The 15475-nt window shown below is 45.0% G+C and overlaps 6 protein-coding genes across 9 annotated transcripts; 4 read left to right on the forward strand and 2 right to left on the reverse strand.

Moving 5' to 3' along the window:
• Positions 1–908: 908 nt before the first annotated feature.
• Positions 909–6359, forward strand: RB195_010997 (uncharacterized protein; the record flags this gene model as incomplete). Of its 3 annotated transcripts, XM_064192235.1 has the most annotated exons (12): positions 1512–1517; positions 1920–1991; positions 3423–3491; positions 3558–3630; positions 3843–3949; positions 4016–4109; positions 4204–4346; positions 4401–4526; positions 4645–4757; positions 4822–4889; positions 5444–5619; positions 5931–6359. In XM_064192235.1, the coding sequence occupies 12 exons, from the start codon at positions 1512–1514 to the stop codon at positions 6357–6359; spliced, it is 1476 nt and encodes a 491-aa protein (XP_064049818.1). The 3 variants fall into 3 exon arrangements, with proteins under 3 accessions (XP_064049817.1, XP_064049818.1, XP_064049819.1); XM_064192236.1 differs by lacking the exons at positions 1512–1517; positions 1920–1991 and adding an exon at positions 2118–2141; XM_064192234.1 differs by lacking the exons at positions 1512–1517; positions 5444–5619; positions 5931–6359 and adding an exon at positions 909–998 and having other exon boundaries at positions 4822–4933.
• A 2616-nt stretch (positions 6360–8975) lies between these two features.
• Positions 8976–9530, forward strand: RB195_010998 (uncharacterized protein; the record flags this gene model as incomplete). Its single annotated transcript, XM_064192237.1, has 1 exon — positions 8976–9530. One exon carries the CDS (start codon positions 8976–8978, stop codon positions 9528–9530), a length of 555 nt encoding a protein of 184 aa, XP_064049820.1.
• Positions 9531–9742: 212 nt separating this feature from the next.
• RB195_010999 (uncharacterized protein) lies at positions 9743–10111 on the forward strand (the record flags this gene model as incomplete). Its single annotated transcript, XM_064192238.1, has 1 exon — positions 9743–10111. The coding sequence occupies one exon, from the start codon at positions 9743–9745 to the stop codon at positions 10109–10111; it is 369 nt and encodes a 122-aa protein (XP_064049821.1).
• A 177-nt stretch (positions 10112–10288) lies between these two features.
• On the reverse strand, positions 10289–10736 carry RB195_011000 (uncharacterized protein; the record flags this gene model as incomplete). Of its 2 annotated transcripts, XM_064192240.1 has the most annotated exons (2): positions 10289–10446; positions 10586–10736. In XM_064192240.1, the coding sequence occupies 2 exons, from the start codon at positions 10734–10736 to the stop codon at positions 10289–10291; spliced, it is 309 nt and encodes a 102-aa protein (XP_064049822.1). The 2 variants fall into 2 exon arrangements, with proteins under 2 accessions (XP_064049822.1, XP_064049823.1); XM_064192239.1 differs by lacking the exon at positions 10289–10446 and having other exon boundaries at positions 10461–10736.
• Positions 10737–12186: 1450 nt separating this feature from the next.
• On the reverse strand, positions 12187–14664 carry RB195_011001 (uncharacterized protein; the record flags this gene model as incomplete). Its single annotated transcript, XM_064192241.1, has 5 exons — positions 12187–12429; positions 12875–13075; positions 13175–13285; positions 14106–14203; positions 14610–14664. The coding sequence occupies 5 exons, from the start codon at positions 14662–14664 to the stop codon at positions 12187–12189; spliced, it is 708 nt and encodes a 235-aa protein (XP_064049824.1).
• On the forward strand, positions 12196–12609 carry RB195_011002 (uncharacterized protein; the record flags this gene model as incomplete). Its single annotated transcript, XM_064192242.1, has 1 exon — positions 12196–12609. One exon carries the CDS (start codon positions 12196–12198, stop codon positions 12607–12609), a length of 414 nt encoding a protein of 137 aa, XP_064049825.1.
• Positions 14665–15475: the final 811 nt, after the last annotated feature.

Here is a 15475-nt window from a genome sequence, read left to right on the forward strand (position 1 = left end):
ACATCAGTGCAACAAATTTTATTAATTCTAATAGCTACTAATATGCAGTCAATGCAAATCACTTATTGGTAAATACTATTTAACACAAGTGAGAGTTCTCTAATCTGAAGTGGTGAGGGAATCCACTATTTAACACAAGTGAGAGTTCTCTAATCTGAAGTGGTGAGGGAATCCACGGGAAAGAGTGGAGATGGGGTTATATGAGCTGGCTGTTCATTTGTGGTACGCTTGTTTGGAACGTTTGGTACAGCCAAAACAGCGGTTAGTTACAGCTCTGTCTTTCTTTTTTCTTAGTAGCTCTACCCAACATATCATAGGTTCTCTAAGAATAGCGGTTAGGTTTAAGGGCTCTGACCGACTCAGCTATTCACTTCCAGTAATGACCTGTCGATTGATGAACTATCGACGTTTCGACTGCTTCTGAACTTGTCAAATGGGAAAGCATTTGTCGCTTAGGAACAACCTTTATGTGCTCTGCGTTTTTGTGCTCGTGCTCACAGTTCGATCTTAGCGCGACAGAGTGCCCCACCCAACTACCTTAGTACCAGCTCCCTCTTTGTACACGCTCCGGTTTCCTCAGCAGTCTATTCATCATTTTCACTTGAGTAGGTTGGTGAAAAAACCTCACTGATCTTCGACCGCGGCTTGGATGCACAAAGGTGGGGGTTGCGAATGGAATCGTCGTAAAAAAGCGCATCTTCCACGCCGTTTTTTTCACGACAATTAGAGAGGGATGAGCGGAACCACACCGGTTCCTGCAATATACAAGCCCATCTCTAGCTTTTCCCGCGGATTCCCTCACCACGTCAAGTTCGCGAAGTACTGCTTTTTCGTGTTGAAGTAAAAGAGGGAACTGAAGAGATCAGCTGTTATCTTTTTCTTCGTGTTTGCTGTTGATTTTTAATAAAATGAACATCCCCTACACCCTTTTTCAGTTTGAGATTAACTATTTACTGAAGAAAGAGAGATACAAACGAACTCGTGTTCGTTTCATTCAGGTGAAGTGAACAGCATATAGAAAGTTACTAAGAAGTAAACAAAGGGATACGTGCGGTGTTGTACTAAGCTATGGGAATTCGTTTCTTGAGCAGTGTAGAAAGAACTATGTTTCATGGTTATGGAGTAAAATAATGAAGTTATTTTGCATTTTATATATTAAAAGAGCTACTTGAAATAGCATTCATTAGATATTCACAAGGACATCGTGAAACTGTATCGAGAGCACTCCATAGTGAGCACCAAGAGTTTTCCTCGGAACCACTTTATTCGGTGATTTGTCAAGTTTTTGAAAACAGAAAACTGGTGTCATCATTACTTTTTAAATTTTGATTTGTGGAGTCCTCTTTCTCTATATGGTTAGATATACTTGTTTTATATGGTATTCTCTATAGGTAAATTTGCGTAACCTTCATCCACCAAATGTCACTTGTATGAGCAAGTATAATGCAAGTACAATTAAAATAATAAACATTTGACAGCAGGAGTCTCATTCCTTACTTGCTGCCGTATCAATGATGGTGGGTGAACTCTCTCAGACCCATATTCATATCTTTTACTGCTTTATGGTCCTGAATTGAACGTGCCTTAGCTTCGCGACGCTGAAATGCTGCCGATGCGGGGCGTTCTCCTGAGTCGTATTCTTTTCCGTGCAGATCAATAGGTCAACAGGCTATTATACTTGACTTACTGTGTAAACGTGGCAACTAGCACACGATCGAGTAAAAAAGGGTGAAATTAAGTAGAATTGTCGGCTTCAATGCTTTTCCATAACGATTCACGATATTTAAATTTCAATAAGTATTTCTCGCTCCTCAAAAACATTAAGAACGACGAAAGAAAAACTAATTCTAATCTATTGGACTATCCTGCTCCTTTTTAATCTTTTTAAATGATAACACGTGCATAGCTACAGTTTTCAGGTTCGTTTACCAGGAAATGAAGCGATTCCAGATATTGACGAACAAGAAGGCGACGAAAACCAAATTGAACTAGTATGAAAATTTTTTTAATCGGATGCAATTACAAAACTATCTCTAATTTCTGCAAAAATATCCCAGGTTAAGCAAAAGCTTCTTCACGCCTTATGAGCCCCTTATGTTCCCAGCCCGACCGAGGCTATGTTTGCTGGTGTTAGAGTGACGGTAGGTTCCTACCTCTAAGAAGTGAGCACGAGGTCTAATGCTTTGATCTCCATCAGTACATCTTCAACTCGCCACCCGAAACAGATAGTTTTCTTCTGTACACCCAAATCGTATGCCTTCATCTAACAGTAGTGGTTTTCGACGCAATAAGGGTGAATGAAGCATTAAGAACCCAAACATTTATTATGAACGTCTTCTTTAACCCTAGCTATAGACCAATCTTTCCGCGGAATTTATTGAAATACTACATCGTCCTTTTTGCTTTGCTGATGTTTGCTATCACAAGAACGATATCATTAGCAAAGTGAAGCTGGTGGAACTTCAGTTCATTGTTTATTATTTTGAAGCGTTTCCCGGTGGAGCTTAAAATTTTTCTTGAGATTGTACCAATCTTTAGCGGTTCTCTTCTTCTCCAAATGTTGAATGACTGGTTCCGTCTCAATCAAAAATGGTAATGAAGCGACAGAAAATGTACCATAGCAACGCAATGTGCTTTCGCAAGATATTCACCATGTGCTCTCTGATATTTCGATATTGACACAGCGGGTTGGCTGAAGTAAAAAAATCAGTATCTCATTGAGGGTGAAGTACTGTAAATAATAAACCAAATCATCCCAAAATCGGAAACTACACGGACTAGTCCATTTGTGCATTTTGCCAAACGTATTACATAGAATGACGATGAGGAAGCAATCACGAGGAAGCATGAGGAGTGATCAAAGTGAAAGTCGTGAATGACGTCATCTCTTGTCGATGTAGCGGCTGGTCTGTTCGAATTCCGGAAGACAGTCGCCTCTCTTTTTGTGTGATTAGAAAGGTTTCTTCATTTTTGCAGATTCCGTAAAATTGTTGACCTTCTCGTCTTGAGGTCTCCATCTCAGAAGATCTCTTCAGAGTTAACAACGTTGCGACTTTGCAACGTCTCTTCAGAGTTAACAACGTTGCGACTTTACGTCCCGAAACTGCTTACAACTGTGCGAAAAATATGGTAGGCTCGTGAAGCAGAAATGGTATCTGACCCCAAATATGTCTGTAATAGATCCCGATATGCGCCCCATGGTATAATGTCGCTTCTGATCTGTGCTGAACCTTTTTGCTGCCATCCATGAACACAGTAGTCACGTCTCTGACTCTATGGAACCCCTCTAGAGGATTGCATTCTCATTTCTTGGAAAACCGTTAACGAATGTGACACTGTCTTCAAATGTAAATATAAAATGTTGATAGAAACAAATCAGATTGTTTTACTGCTGTGAAAATCCCGAAGTTTTCTTTCTGCAGGAAAACGAAGATCATCAGGGCGGCTTTTGTGGCTTATTAAAAAGGATGGTTGCAATTCTTTTCTCTGAGGTGTTTATATTTCATTACTGCTTTGAAAGTGAATCAACTTTGATTTGCTAGAGATTTTTCTTTCAGACGTCTTTGAAATTTCATCTTTTTACATACTGGTTATTTTGTTTGTTCGACATGATTGAAGAACAACCTCATAGTGTGTTTGTTACTTTATTTTCTAACGTATCGTATTCGGATAAACTGTTAGGAATTGTGTTTCAGCGAGAACCAAAAGGGCATACTATCAGAGATGGTTACTTATTTTCTTGCCAGAAAATTTCTTCATAAAATCTCCGTCTAATCTTATTATGACTTGACTGCCATACTGCAGATAAAACGGAAAGCGGAAGTGAAATCGTGTCAATTTAGGTCTACATGTTATTAAAGTGATGTTAGTTGCAATGGCTATTATATTCGCACTACTTGCTACAGTTACAAGAGCAGTATGCCTATTTTACCCATTTTTATTTGTGATAGTGAGTTTCATAGCTGTATGTTGGATGTTTTCCTTTTGATTTTCCGAGAGATTTGCTCTTTTGCAGGTTTTTGAATTTACAAAGTACTTGTCAATCTTCCTTTTGCTCGCTCTCAAACTGGCCTTTCCTGAAAAATACAATGCACTGATTAGCACTCAAGGTTGTGTTCGATATTTATTTCAGTGAGGGAAACAGAAAAGAACATACCAGAGTATCATTTGCAACTAACAAGCTAGTACTAAGTACGTATTAAGGGCTTAGTCATCTCAAGACGTTCACTAAAAATACTCGCTCTGAAGATGAGATCTACTATGTTTGGAGCGGTTTCTGTGTTGTTTACTTCGTTCTTGTCTCTCTTACGCTTATCAGAAACATCACAGATTATCAGTGGCGAGAGGTGATGCTCTTTAATCCGAGCAAGTTATTTTTTTATTAGATAAGGGTTGTTAAGCGTATGCGCCATCACCGCGAAAATGTCTATCCTCATCTTATGACACCTGTGCCAATGAGACGATTGGTCCTGCAAAGGGAACTCGAAGTTGGAGATGTCAATACCGACGAACCTCCACCATATTCTGTTAGTTACTAGCATGAGTGAATGTCTTCCTGCATTGCATAATATTTCTATTAGTATTCTATATATTCATATATTATATACTATTCATATTATTTCTGTTAGTATATTTCTACTACAGGCTGCGGTGCAACATTCTAATTTGCTGGAAACAGCAAAAGAAGAAACTGATCCACCAAGGTATTCCCAGCTCGGCTACTCTCAAATGGAACTTCCTCTCGATCGTACTAAAAGGTTGACTTGGCGTTCACAATACTAGCGGAAATTTTTACTTCCGCTTGAGCTTGTATACATTCAGTGAATGCTCTGAAGAAATTACATACAATACGTCTAGAAAGTCGATTCCTTTAAGAAGGACTAACTCTGGTATGCTTTCCAGTGAAGAAAGCTCGTCGCGATACCTTGTATAAGCAATGGAATAAAACATTGTTGAGCAGAATTCCATCCAAAGAAAATTTTCATTGAAGCATTTGCAGTGTAAAAGATAAGGATTTAGGCTCTAACATCTGTGTTCTAAGTTCCTTAATATTAGGTGTCTTTGACACTGTTCTAAGAATATTCGGTTATTGAGCCACTGAAGACGAAAAGAGTACAGGCTTGAACACTACGCCGCAAAAAATAAACCCTTACCATAAGACTTTGGAACTTGTAATGTTGTTTTTGTTAATTTAACAAACAGTATTGTATCTGATAAATACTGCTTCCAGTGACAGTGAGATGACCCAATTATTGTGTCCTTCCTATTCCGTCCTCCGAAGGTTGTTCGGCAGTTTTGAACAAGACCACTTGACATCCATACACCACCTAATTTCTTAAAAAGTTTTACGTTCCATAAGAAAGAAAAAACATAACAAAGTTTGGTTGATGTGGAAAGGTTATAACGAAGAGAGCAGGAATTATCGAAAGAGATCAAAATCCAGCAACTGCTATGTCTAAAGTAAAGAGAGGACATTTAAAACGCCTTAGCCTCTGTCGTTCCGTTCCTGGAGAAGACACTCCAAGAATGGCGAGCATTAAGCTACGACTCTTCAACGGTTTACCGCCATATAGTGGCAGTGAGATGACCCTTGGCGTCGAACTGCGATGGATAGCAAAAGTACGTCTCCCCGCAGGGTCTCCCGAACTAAGAGGGTGTTTGAAATTTGCGAGATTTCCGACTTTTCTGAATCGTGAGAATAGGTGAGAGTAATCCGCTCCACCTTTCTCAGACGACATGGGGGTGGGTTAGAGGCGATCATATCTCAAGATTACAGGCACTGACCTACATGCCTTTTTCGGAGCTGCAAAGCATATCAAATAACACGTGATTGCTCTGCAAGAGATCAAGAGCAGAAGGAGCGACGTACGATGGATCAATGACGGTGCGCACGTCATTCGAGTGAGAGAAGGTTCCGTCGCGAATTGTAGGTGGTGTTGATTTTGTTGCGCGCCCATCTGTCCATCTTGTCCTCCTCACGAGATGGTGTCACTTCGTGTGCCCATTCTTCGCCTCCGCCTCTGCGCCAAGAATCCATTTGCATCATCAGCTGCTACTCACCAACATCAGCAGTTGACAAATCCGAATTGGACGCATTTCATGGATACCTGGAAGAAGTCATCCGCAACGATAAATTCTTCTACAAGTTTGTCGTCGGAGACTTCAATGCGAAACTAGCAAAAGCCACCGGAGAGGAATATAGGATCGGAAGACTTGAACTAGGGGACCGGATTGAGAACGCCAATCGTCTCGCTGAACTGTTGTCCGCCTCTTTCAAGGACTTGCCTCTTTCAAGAAAAACTCACCTCTTCCAGGAGAGTTCTCTTTTCATGAAGAATGATCCTCGATGGTGGACTTAACGATTGCCCAGTGACACGTCTCGTACGGACATCGACACATACACCCCGACCGAAGGCAGTGTTTACTTGACGTCTCGGTAGTACCATCCTTTTGTGATGGTTGTGATCAGCGTCTCCTTTGTGCGAAAATACGACTCAGCTGCACGATGGAAAAGAACATCTGCTATCGGCAAGGAAGGAAGAAAGAAGGCGTATACTACAATTGCATACTCGAGGACTCTTTGTATTAAGTCGACTGGCACATCGTGGTGGACTCGAGCGTGAATTGCGACCTGCTGCTCAGAGGACTTCGAGCTTGTGCCTTGAAGCCGCGCGCAACAAACACGGGTCGAATTTTGAAGACCACCAAAGAATTGCTGGAAAGAAGAAGGACATTGAGGCTTTATCCGAAGCGGCTAGTAGCAAACACTAGCTGCAGGAGGCGTTGCAGAAAGATCTTTCGAAAGACGGGCAGAAGAAGATTCTGGAAGCAGCACAAAGAAGAAGGATTCTAAAGAAGTGCCGCGAGGATCTCCGCGAATATAATGTTTTGCTAGCAGTCTCGTTGAGCGGAGACAGGACTCGGACCTCTTCTCGTCGTGAGATGGAAATCATTACGAAAATCTTCATGTAATTCTAGTGGCCTACATGAAGTCTTATCTTCAGAAAGAAAGAAAGAAACCCAGACAAGTGGAAAACCTCGCGAACCGTTCTTATTCACAAGAAAGTGACCAAGAGGACCTTCGGAATTCACGTCCGATATACTTGCTGAGTGTCTTGTACAAAGTATTCACCAAGATCATTCCCACGCACATATCTAGGACGCTGGATAAACCCCAGCCTCAAGAACAAACTGGATTCCGTCAAGGATTCAGCCGCATGGATAACTTGTCAACGGTCACAGAGGTTTGCTTTCTCGACTCTAACCTTCGTCGACCATGAGAAAGCTTTCTACAGCGTGGAAACGAATGCAATACTGTCGGCGCTGGTCGGTCAAGTTGTGGACGTGTTGTATGTGAGGACATAAGCCTACAGTCACAATCGGTGCACCACTAAGATAGAGCTTTTCCACCGCTTCCTCACCATACCCATTGCAAAGAGAGTACGACAAAGCGATACTATATCGCCGAAGCTGTTCACGGCTGCATTGCAATGGATAATGAAATCACTTGCTTGGAGATAGAAGGGCATATGTGCTAATAAAGGATTCCTCTCAAACCTTCGTTTCGTTTCATTCTCGTTTCGAGCAGTACCAATAAAGCAGAAACGATGCTCAACGAATTAAACAAAGCAAGGGAGAGAATAGGACTACCAAACAGAGAAGACACAGTTCATGAAGAACGCCCACTGCGAGGACGGACGAGTACAGCTTGAAAGTTTCCAGATCTTAGAAACTTGATACGTATACCTCGGACGTTCTATTATTATAGAAAATGTTGCAGGTAATTAAACTTTTACTCACTGATGGTTAAAGTAGTCCACGTTATTGCGCGATACTACTGCATAACGGCGCACCAATTCGACACCATGGGACCCGCCACACCCCATTTTATAGCTTTGTGGCGCTGGCGCAACATTTCAACGATTTGATGCCCATCGCACCCCACCACCTTGATCAACTTGACTCCCGTTGATCTTCGAACTGGTCGCGAGTAATTTTTCCATTTGTCCCGATCGCTTCCCAGAGTCGCCTAGTGTTTCTTCGCGAAGAGCATCATAATTTTCTTCGAAGGACTTCATTAAGAGATCTGACCATCGGGTCGGCGGTCTTCCTGCAGTGAGCTGCGCGGCAGCGTCTCTAATTTTTGATTGGTGTATGGCCGTAGCAGCGAACTTCGAACCCCGTCTTTCGCTTGCGTGAAGCAGGATACTCCTAGCATCACTCCCTTAATTGCGCATCCTCGATGCTTTTATGCTCTTACCACGGATCTCCCTCTGTTGGGGGGGGCCGCCCCGGGGGGGGGGGGGGGGGGTGGCCCACCCCAAAAAACCCCTTTTTTTTTTCCCCGGCGGAGGGGGGTGGTTGGGGGGGTGTTCCTCCTTCTTTTGTTTCCGGGGGTTTCTTTTAAAATTTTTTTTTCCCCCGCCGGCCGGCCCAAAAAAACTCCTATTAATTTTTGGGGGGGGGGAGGGGGGGGGGTTTTTGGTTGGCCCCCAAAAAAAAATTCCAAATTTCCCCTCTGGGGGAAAGGAAGTTCTCCCAAAAACCAGGGACAGAGGCTTGCAACCTGCCCGTGGGTTTTAAATTTCATGCAAAAAACAGTAATAGAAAAGAGTCTCCGACTCCGGTAGAAAGCCTGGTACGGTAGCGCCAGGTAGGACGGGGTTGCAGGAGTCATGTAGGCTACCGAAACGGAAAAGACAGATGACGATCTGTACTTATAACCACGCACGCTTGCATGGAAGCGGCCATCGAAGATCTGATGGTGCAAGCCAAGAAGATCAAGTACGACGTCATCGGACTGACCGAGACGAACGACGTCACTCTCTCAACGCTGTATTTGAAACTGGAGAAGAACTGTTCTTAGGAACATGCGACAGTAGAGGTGTTGGTGGAGTTGGCGTCCTCGTCAACACGAGTATGGCACAGAACATCGACTCTTTCGAACAACTCAGACCCGAATCGGACGTCTGCGGATGAGAAATGTGGTCCCACACGGCTTTGACTATCTTCGTCGCTACGCTCCAACATCAAGCTACGAAGAAGAAGAAGTCGAAGCTTTCATATGGACCTGGAGAAGTTCTACGAGAAGATCATGCCTTTTACAAGGTCATAATTGGCGACTTCAACGCCAAAGTTGGCCCAAGAAAACGCCGGAGGAACTTCACATCGGAACCCACGGCCTACAATGGAATGACCAGGGGAGGCTTTCCGAGTTCATCATGACGACTAAGACCATCCATGGGAACTCGCAATTCCAGAAGCCCTCCTCTCACGCTGGACGTGAGTCACCCGGTGGAGGGTACCGTAATGAGATAGACCACATCATCGTCAATAAAGGTTCTGCCACGGATGTCGCTGTTGTACCAAAGTTCTATACGGGATCGGACCATCGCCTCCTCCGAGGAAGATTTTCTTCACGCGAGAGCAGAGAAAGCCGCCAAGTTCAGCAAGAGATCCCAGAACTACCATCAACTGGGATCTTTCGCTACGTTAGCCGGCTTTGGAAGATTCCGCGATGGACAACATAGAGAATACACCGCTCAAACACCTTCATGACTGCCAAAAGCAATATAAAACAACCAAAGACGCCTGTCTCGAAACTCTAGCTGATACGCCAGCGTGGAGCAGCACGAGCCCAGGAAAAGACTACGTGAGCTCGCAAGGCTTTGCAGAGAGCGATAAAGAAAGACCTTAAAAACAGAAGTGCTGGCTGAAGCAGCAAGGCGGGAAAAGCATCGCTATGCCGCCGAGACTTCGCCAGTCGCAAGACAAGGATGACAGCTCTGGAACCCGAAGGAACAACCATTGCATCGAAAGGAATGGAGAAAATATCTACACTTCACCATCTCCGACAGCCGTGCCCCTACCATCGAGGGAAGATGGACATGTCATTCCAGCGGTTCTCCCGTCCGAAATACGACATGCTATCATGTCGGTGAGAAATCGTACGGCAGCCGGTCCCGACAGAATAAAACCAGAACACCAAGAACCTTCCGCCAGTACTCATCAACACCCTGGCGAGGATCTTCACAGTTACCTGCGAATCAAGGTCCCTAAACAGTGGAAGACCAGCAAGACCGTGTTGCTGTATAAAAGGAGATCCACATGACATCGGCAACTATCGCCCAATCTGCTTACGTCCGTCATCTACAAGCTCTTCACAAGAGTGATCCTTAATAGGATTGAAAAGGTCTTGGATGAAGGACAACCATGCGAGCAAGCAGGGTTTCGAAAAGGATTCAGCACGATCGACCATATTCACACTGTTTCGAGACTCATCGAGGTATCACGGTACAGATGCGCTCTGTCTCACTTTCATCGACTGAAGAAGGCCTTGACTCAGTTGAGACGGAAGCGGTGAAGCCTGGACAACCAAGGCGTTCCCCTCAGTACATAAAGGTGCTTGAGAGTTTACAGTAACTTCACGACCGGAATCTCGCCATTCTACAAGAATATCATCATTGACGTGAAGAGGGGGTTGACAGGGTGATACAATCTAAAATATTCACAGCCACCCTGAGAACGCAATGCGAAAGTTGGAATGGACGACATGGGAGTGAAGATCGATGGTCGGCAGCTACACCATTTGCGCTTGCGATGACATCGTACGATAACACTAGCATCAGCCAAGCGGAACGAATGCGACCGAATTCGCCGAAACATGTGGATGCATCGGTCTTGAGCTGAATCTTCAAAGACGATGTCATGCGAACGGATGGATCTCGGATGCCCATTCACGCTCAACGGAACGAACATATCGATGCACCAGCTACGTCTATCGGGTCGGGAATTGAACATGATGAACGACCTGGCCCCGAGCGGGCAGGAAGAAGAGCGGCTGGGGAGCGTACAAGAGCATCGAGGACGTAGTGAAGAAGACCAAGAACACCCGGCTCCGTGCTCACCTCTTCAACACCACCGTACTTCTGCGACCTAGCCTCAAAACGGGCACTTCGCAAGCAGGAAGAAAACGCGGTGACGTCATTGAACGCGCAATTGAGAGAGTGATGCTAGGAGTATCCCGTTTCAAGCAAGTGAGAGACGGGATTCGAAGTTCTCTTACGTCAGCGATCGAAGATCAGGACGCCGCCGCGTTGCCAGGAAAGTAAAATAAGGTGGGCCGGACACGTGATCGCTTAACGACAACCGTTGGACCAGACCGTGAGCGACTGGATTCCCCGCGATATTAAGCGCAATACAGGAAGACCGCCGACGATGGTCAATTTCTTAGAAGTCCTTCAAAGAAAATTACGATGCTCTTCGTGTCCCACGCGAAAGGAGGAACCACTGGGCTACGGCACGCGACCGGGACAAATGGAAGAATTACTGGCGCCCGCTCGACCGGTTCGAAGACCAACGGAGTCTTTTTTTCCCCCCCCCCCCCCCCCCCCCCCTCCCCCCCACCTTTGGGGTTTTTTTTTTTTTTTTTTTTTTTTTCCAAAAAAAAAAAAAAAAAAATTTTTTTTTTTTTATTTTTTTATCCGAGCCCCATAATGTATGAATATCGTCTTTTGCTGCTTCAGCGGTAGACCGATGCATCTACATGTTTCGTCGAATTCGGTCAGCATTCGTTCACCTTGACTGATGCTAAATGTTATCAGTACGATGTCATCAGCAGAGTGCTTCAGCAACATGCACTCCCATGTCGTCCCACTCCGACAGCTCTCGTACGACGTTCTCAAGGGTGGCTGTGAATATTTTGGGTGAGATTGTTTCACCCTGTTGGACCCCTTTCTTCACGTCAATGATGATACTCTTGTAGAATTGCGAAATTCTTGTCGTGAACTTACTGTGCAATTCTTGAGGCTTCCATGACCGCTTTCGTCTCAACTGAGTCGAAGGTCATCTTCCAGTCGATGAAGATGTGATAAAGCGGCATCTTTTACTCTCGTGATACCTCGATGAGTTTCGAAGCAATGTGAATGCGGTCAATCGTGCTGAATCCTTTCCAAAACCCTGCTTGCTCGCATGGCTGTCCTTTATTCAAGACTTTTTCAATCCTATTAAGCATCACTCTTGTAAAGAGCTTGTAGATGTCGGAGAGTAAGCAGATTGAACGATAGTTGCCGATGTCATGTGAACCCCCCCCCCCCCCCCCCCCCCCCCCTTCTTGTACAACAACACAGTCTTGCTGGTCTTCCACTGTTTGGGAACCCTGCATTCCTCTGGATTGACATTTTCACTTTACATCAGATGGTGAGGAGGCAAGTGGACATGGCTGTCGAAGAGAACAGTGTAGAAGTCGTAGATGATTTTCTCCATTCCCTTTCCCGATGTAATGGTTCTTCCCTTCGGGATTCGGAGAGCAATCATCTTCGTCTTGCGATTAGTGAAGTCTCGATGGACATAGTGGACGCTTTTTCTCGCCTCTGCAGCTTCAGCCAGCACTTCTGCTCTTCCCTCTTCAAAGTCTTTTTTATCGCCTCTCTGCAGAGACTTGCGAACAAGGACGGACTCTCCATGTTGGCATATCAGCTCAAAAGTTTCGAGAAACAGGCCTCTTTTGGTGGTTTTAAAACTCTCAGCCTTCCTCGTGTAGTTTTAAAGGTGTTCAACGAACCGGTCGTATTCCTCGTCAATGTTGTCCATTGCGGAATCTTCCCATAAGAAGGGTGGCGTAGCGATAAGATCCCAGTTTAATGACACTTTTGGAACTTCGCTCTTTGAACTTCGCGGCTTTCTCTTCTCTGCAGGTAAATGAAAATCTTCCCCGGAAGAGGCGATGGTCCGACCCCGTATAAAACATTGGGACAACAGCGACATTCGTCAGGCAAAACCTTTTAATGACGATGATGTGGTCTTTGGCGTGCGTAAAACTTTAACTGAAACTCATCGAGGTATCAGAAGAGTACAAGATGCCGCTGTGTCTCACCTTCACCGATTTGAAGAAAGACTCCGACTCAGTTGAGGCGGAAGCGATCTTGGAAACCTTGGACAACCAAGGCGTCCCTACTCCGTACATTAAGTACTCTGAGAGTTGTACAGCAACTTCACAACCGGAAATCCGCCATTCTACAAGAATGTCATCATTGACGTGAAGAGAGGAATCCGATACAATTTCGATACAACTCACCTAAGATATTCACATATTATGAAATATTCACCCACGAGAACGCAATGAAAGTTGGAATAGGACGACATGGGAATGAAGGTTGATGGTCGGCAGCTACACCATTTGCGCTTTGCTGATGACGTCGTACTGATAACACCTAGCATCAGCCAAGGGGAACGAATGCTGACCGAATTCAACGAAACATGTGGATGCATCGGTCTTCAGCTGAATCTGCAAAAGACGATGTCCATGCGCAACGGATGGGTCTCGGATGCCCCATTCACGCTCAACGGAACGAGGATCCGAATGCACCAGCTACGTTTATCTGGGTCGGGAATTTTAACATGATGAACCTGACCCCCGAGCTAGGCAGGAGCGAGACGAGCGGCTTGGGGAGCGTATAGGATCATCGAGGATGTAGTAAAGAAGACGAGGAACACCACCGTACTTAGTGACTTGACCTACGCATAGGAAACCTGGCATATCTCAAGCAGGAAGAAAACGCGGTGAGCTTCATTGAACGCGCAATTGAGAGACTGATGCGAGTGATAGGAGTGTCCCGTTTTACGCAAGTGAGGGACGGGATTCGAAGTTCTCTCTTACGTCAGCGATTGAAGATGGGAGACGCCGCCGCATTTGCCAAGTAAAGTAAAATAAGGTGAGCTGGACACGTGATGAGCTTTAACGACAACCGTTGGACCAGAGCCATGAGCGATTGAGTCCCTCGCGATATTAAGCGCACTACAGGAAGACCACCGACTCGAGGGTCAGATTTCTTCACGAAATCCTTCAAATAAAATTATGATGCTCTTCGTGTCCCACGCGAAAGGAGGAGCCACTGGACTGGCACGCGATCGGGACAACTGGAAGAATTACTGGCGTCCGCTCGACCAGTTCGAAGATTAACGGGAGTCAAGGTGATCAAGGTGATGTGGTCAATTTCATTACGGTACCCTCCAGTGGATGACTCCCACATCCAACGTGGGGACGAGGACTCCGGGTTACTATGGATGGTCTCAGTCGTCATGATGAAGTCGGGGAGCCTCTCCACCTGTTCATTCCCTTGTAGGCCGAGAATCCCGATGTGAAGTTCTTCAGGAGTTCTTCTCGGGTTGATTTTGTCGTTGAAATCATCAATTATGGTCTTCGCTGTAGAACTTTCTCAGGTCCTATAGAAAACTTCGACTTCTTCTGCTTCGTAGCTCGAAGTTGGAGCGTGTTGGAGCGTAAGCGACAAAGATAATAAAAGCTGGCATTCAACCACATCTTTTCGTCCGCAGACGTCCAATTCGGGTCGTAAGTCATTCGAAAGAGTCGATGTTCTTCGTCCATACTCGTGTTGACGAGAACGCCAACTCTACTAACTCCTCTACTGTCACATATTTCTGAGAACAGTTCTGCTCTAGTTTCATATACAGCGTGGAAAGGGTGGTGTCGTCTCGTCTGGGTCAGTCCGATGACGTTGTACTTAATCTTCCTGGCATATGAGTACAGATCGTCATGCTAGTCTTCTTCCGTTTTGGTAGCTTATATAACTTCTGCAACCCCGTTTTACCTTTCGCTGCCGTACCAGGCTGTCTTTCGGAATCAGGAGAATCTTTTCTATGCATGCTTAAATTTTAGAGCCCATCGGTAGGTTGCAAGCCTCTAGTCCCAGTGGTTTGTGTTAGAACGTTTGTCCTCCCAGAGTGGGCAAATGGAGTTTGTTTGTTAGAGGCGACTACAAGGATGTCATGAGTTAGTCCTGGCTCAGCAATAACAGGGAGTCCGTACCCTGAATTTATCCCCGTCTCTTGGCAGGCACAAGGTCTCTTTTAGCTGTGATCGACCCTCTATCCCTATCCATGTAGCCTCGTGACTAACCGACTGTGATCCCTCTAGTGAAGGAGATCCGTGGTCATAATAACGCTTACTGGTGCCGATGCACCATCTCGACGTCACTGCACCCGTCCCATCTTAATTTACCGCCCTATAGCGCCAATACCTATCTAATGCCATTGGGAATGTCGCACCGCGTTCTTGGAATTTCGCTACACACATGACAGAGTAAGCCCGTCAATGTATAGTTCTGACGATTGCTATATGATGAGCGATTATAAGAAACTTATTGTATCTGTTTTCCAAGAATGTTAATATTATCCCATTTGGACATGAGCAAGTAAGAGAGTAGCGTTTTGTTGTGTAGGCACAGATCTGCTTCACATACATGAGAAGTTGGTAAACGACTTCGCATCTTCTTTAGCCCTGGATTGGATGTGTCATGGTGTGTGTGTGTGTTTGGTAACAGTTGTCTTTGCGCAGAAGGTCCCATCCGAGTAATGGTTTGTTTGTCTGTTGATGTTGAGAAAGCAGCTGGAGAGTATTGATAGATTTATTGATAGATTAGAGTATTGTACTGGTCTGCGTCGGTTGAAACCTATT

Source organism: Necator americanus, chromosome III (assembly GCF_031761385.1).
Source record: "Necator americanus strain Aroian chromosome III, whole genome shotgun sequence".
NCBI lineage: Eukaryota > Metazoa > Nematoda > Chromadorea > Rhabditida > Ancylostomatidae > Necator > Necator americanus.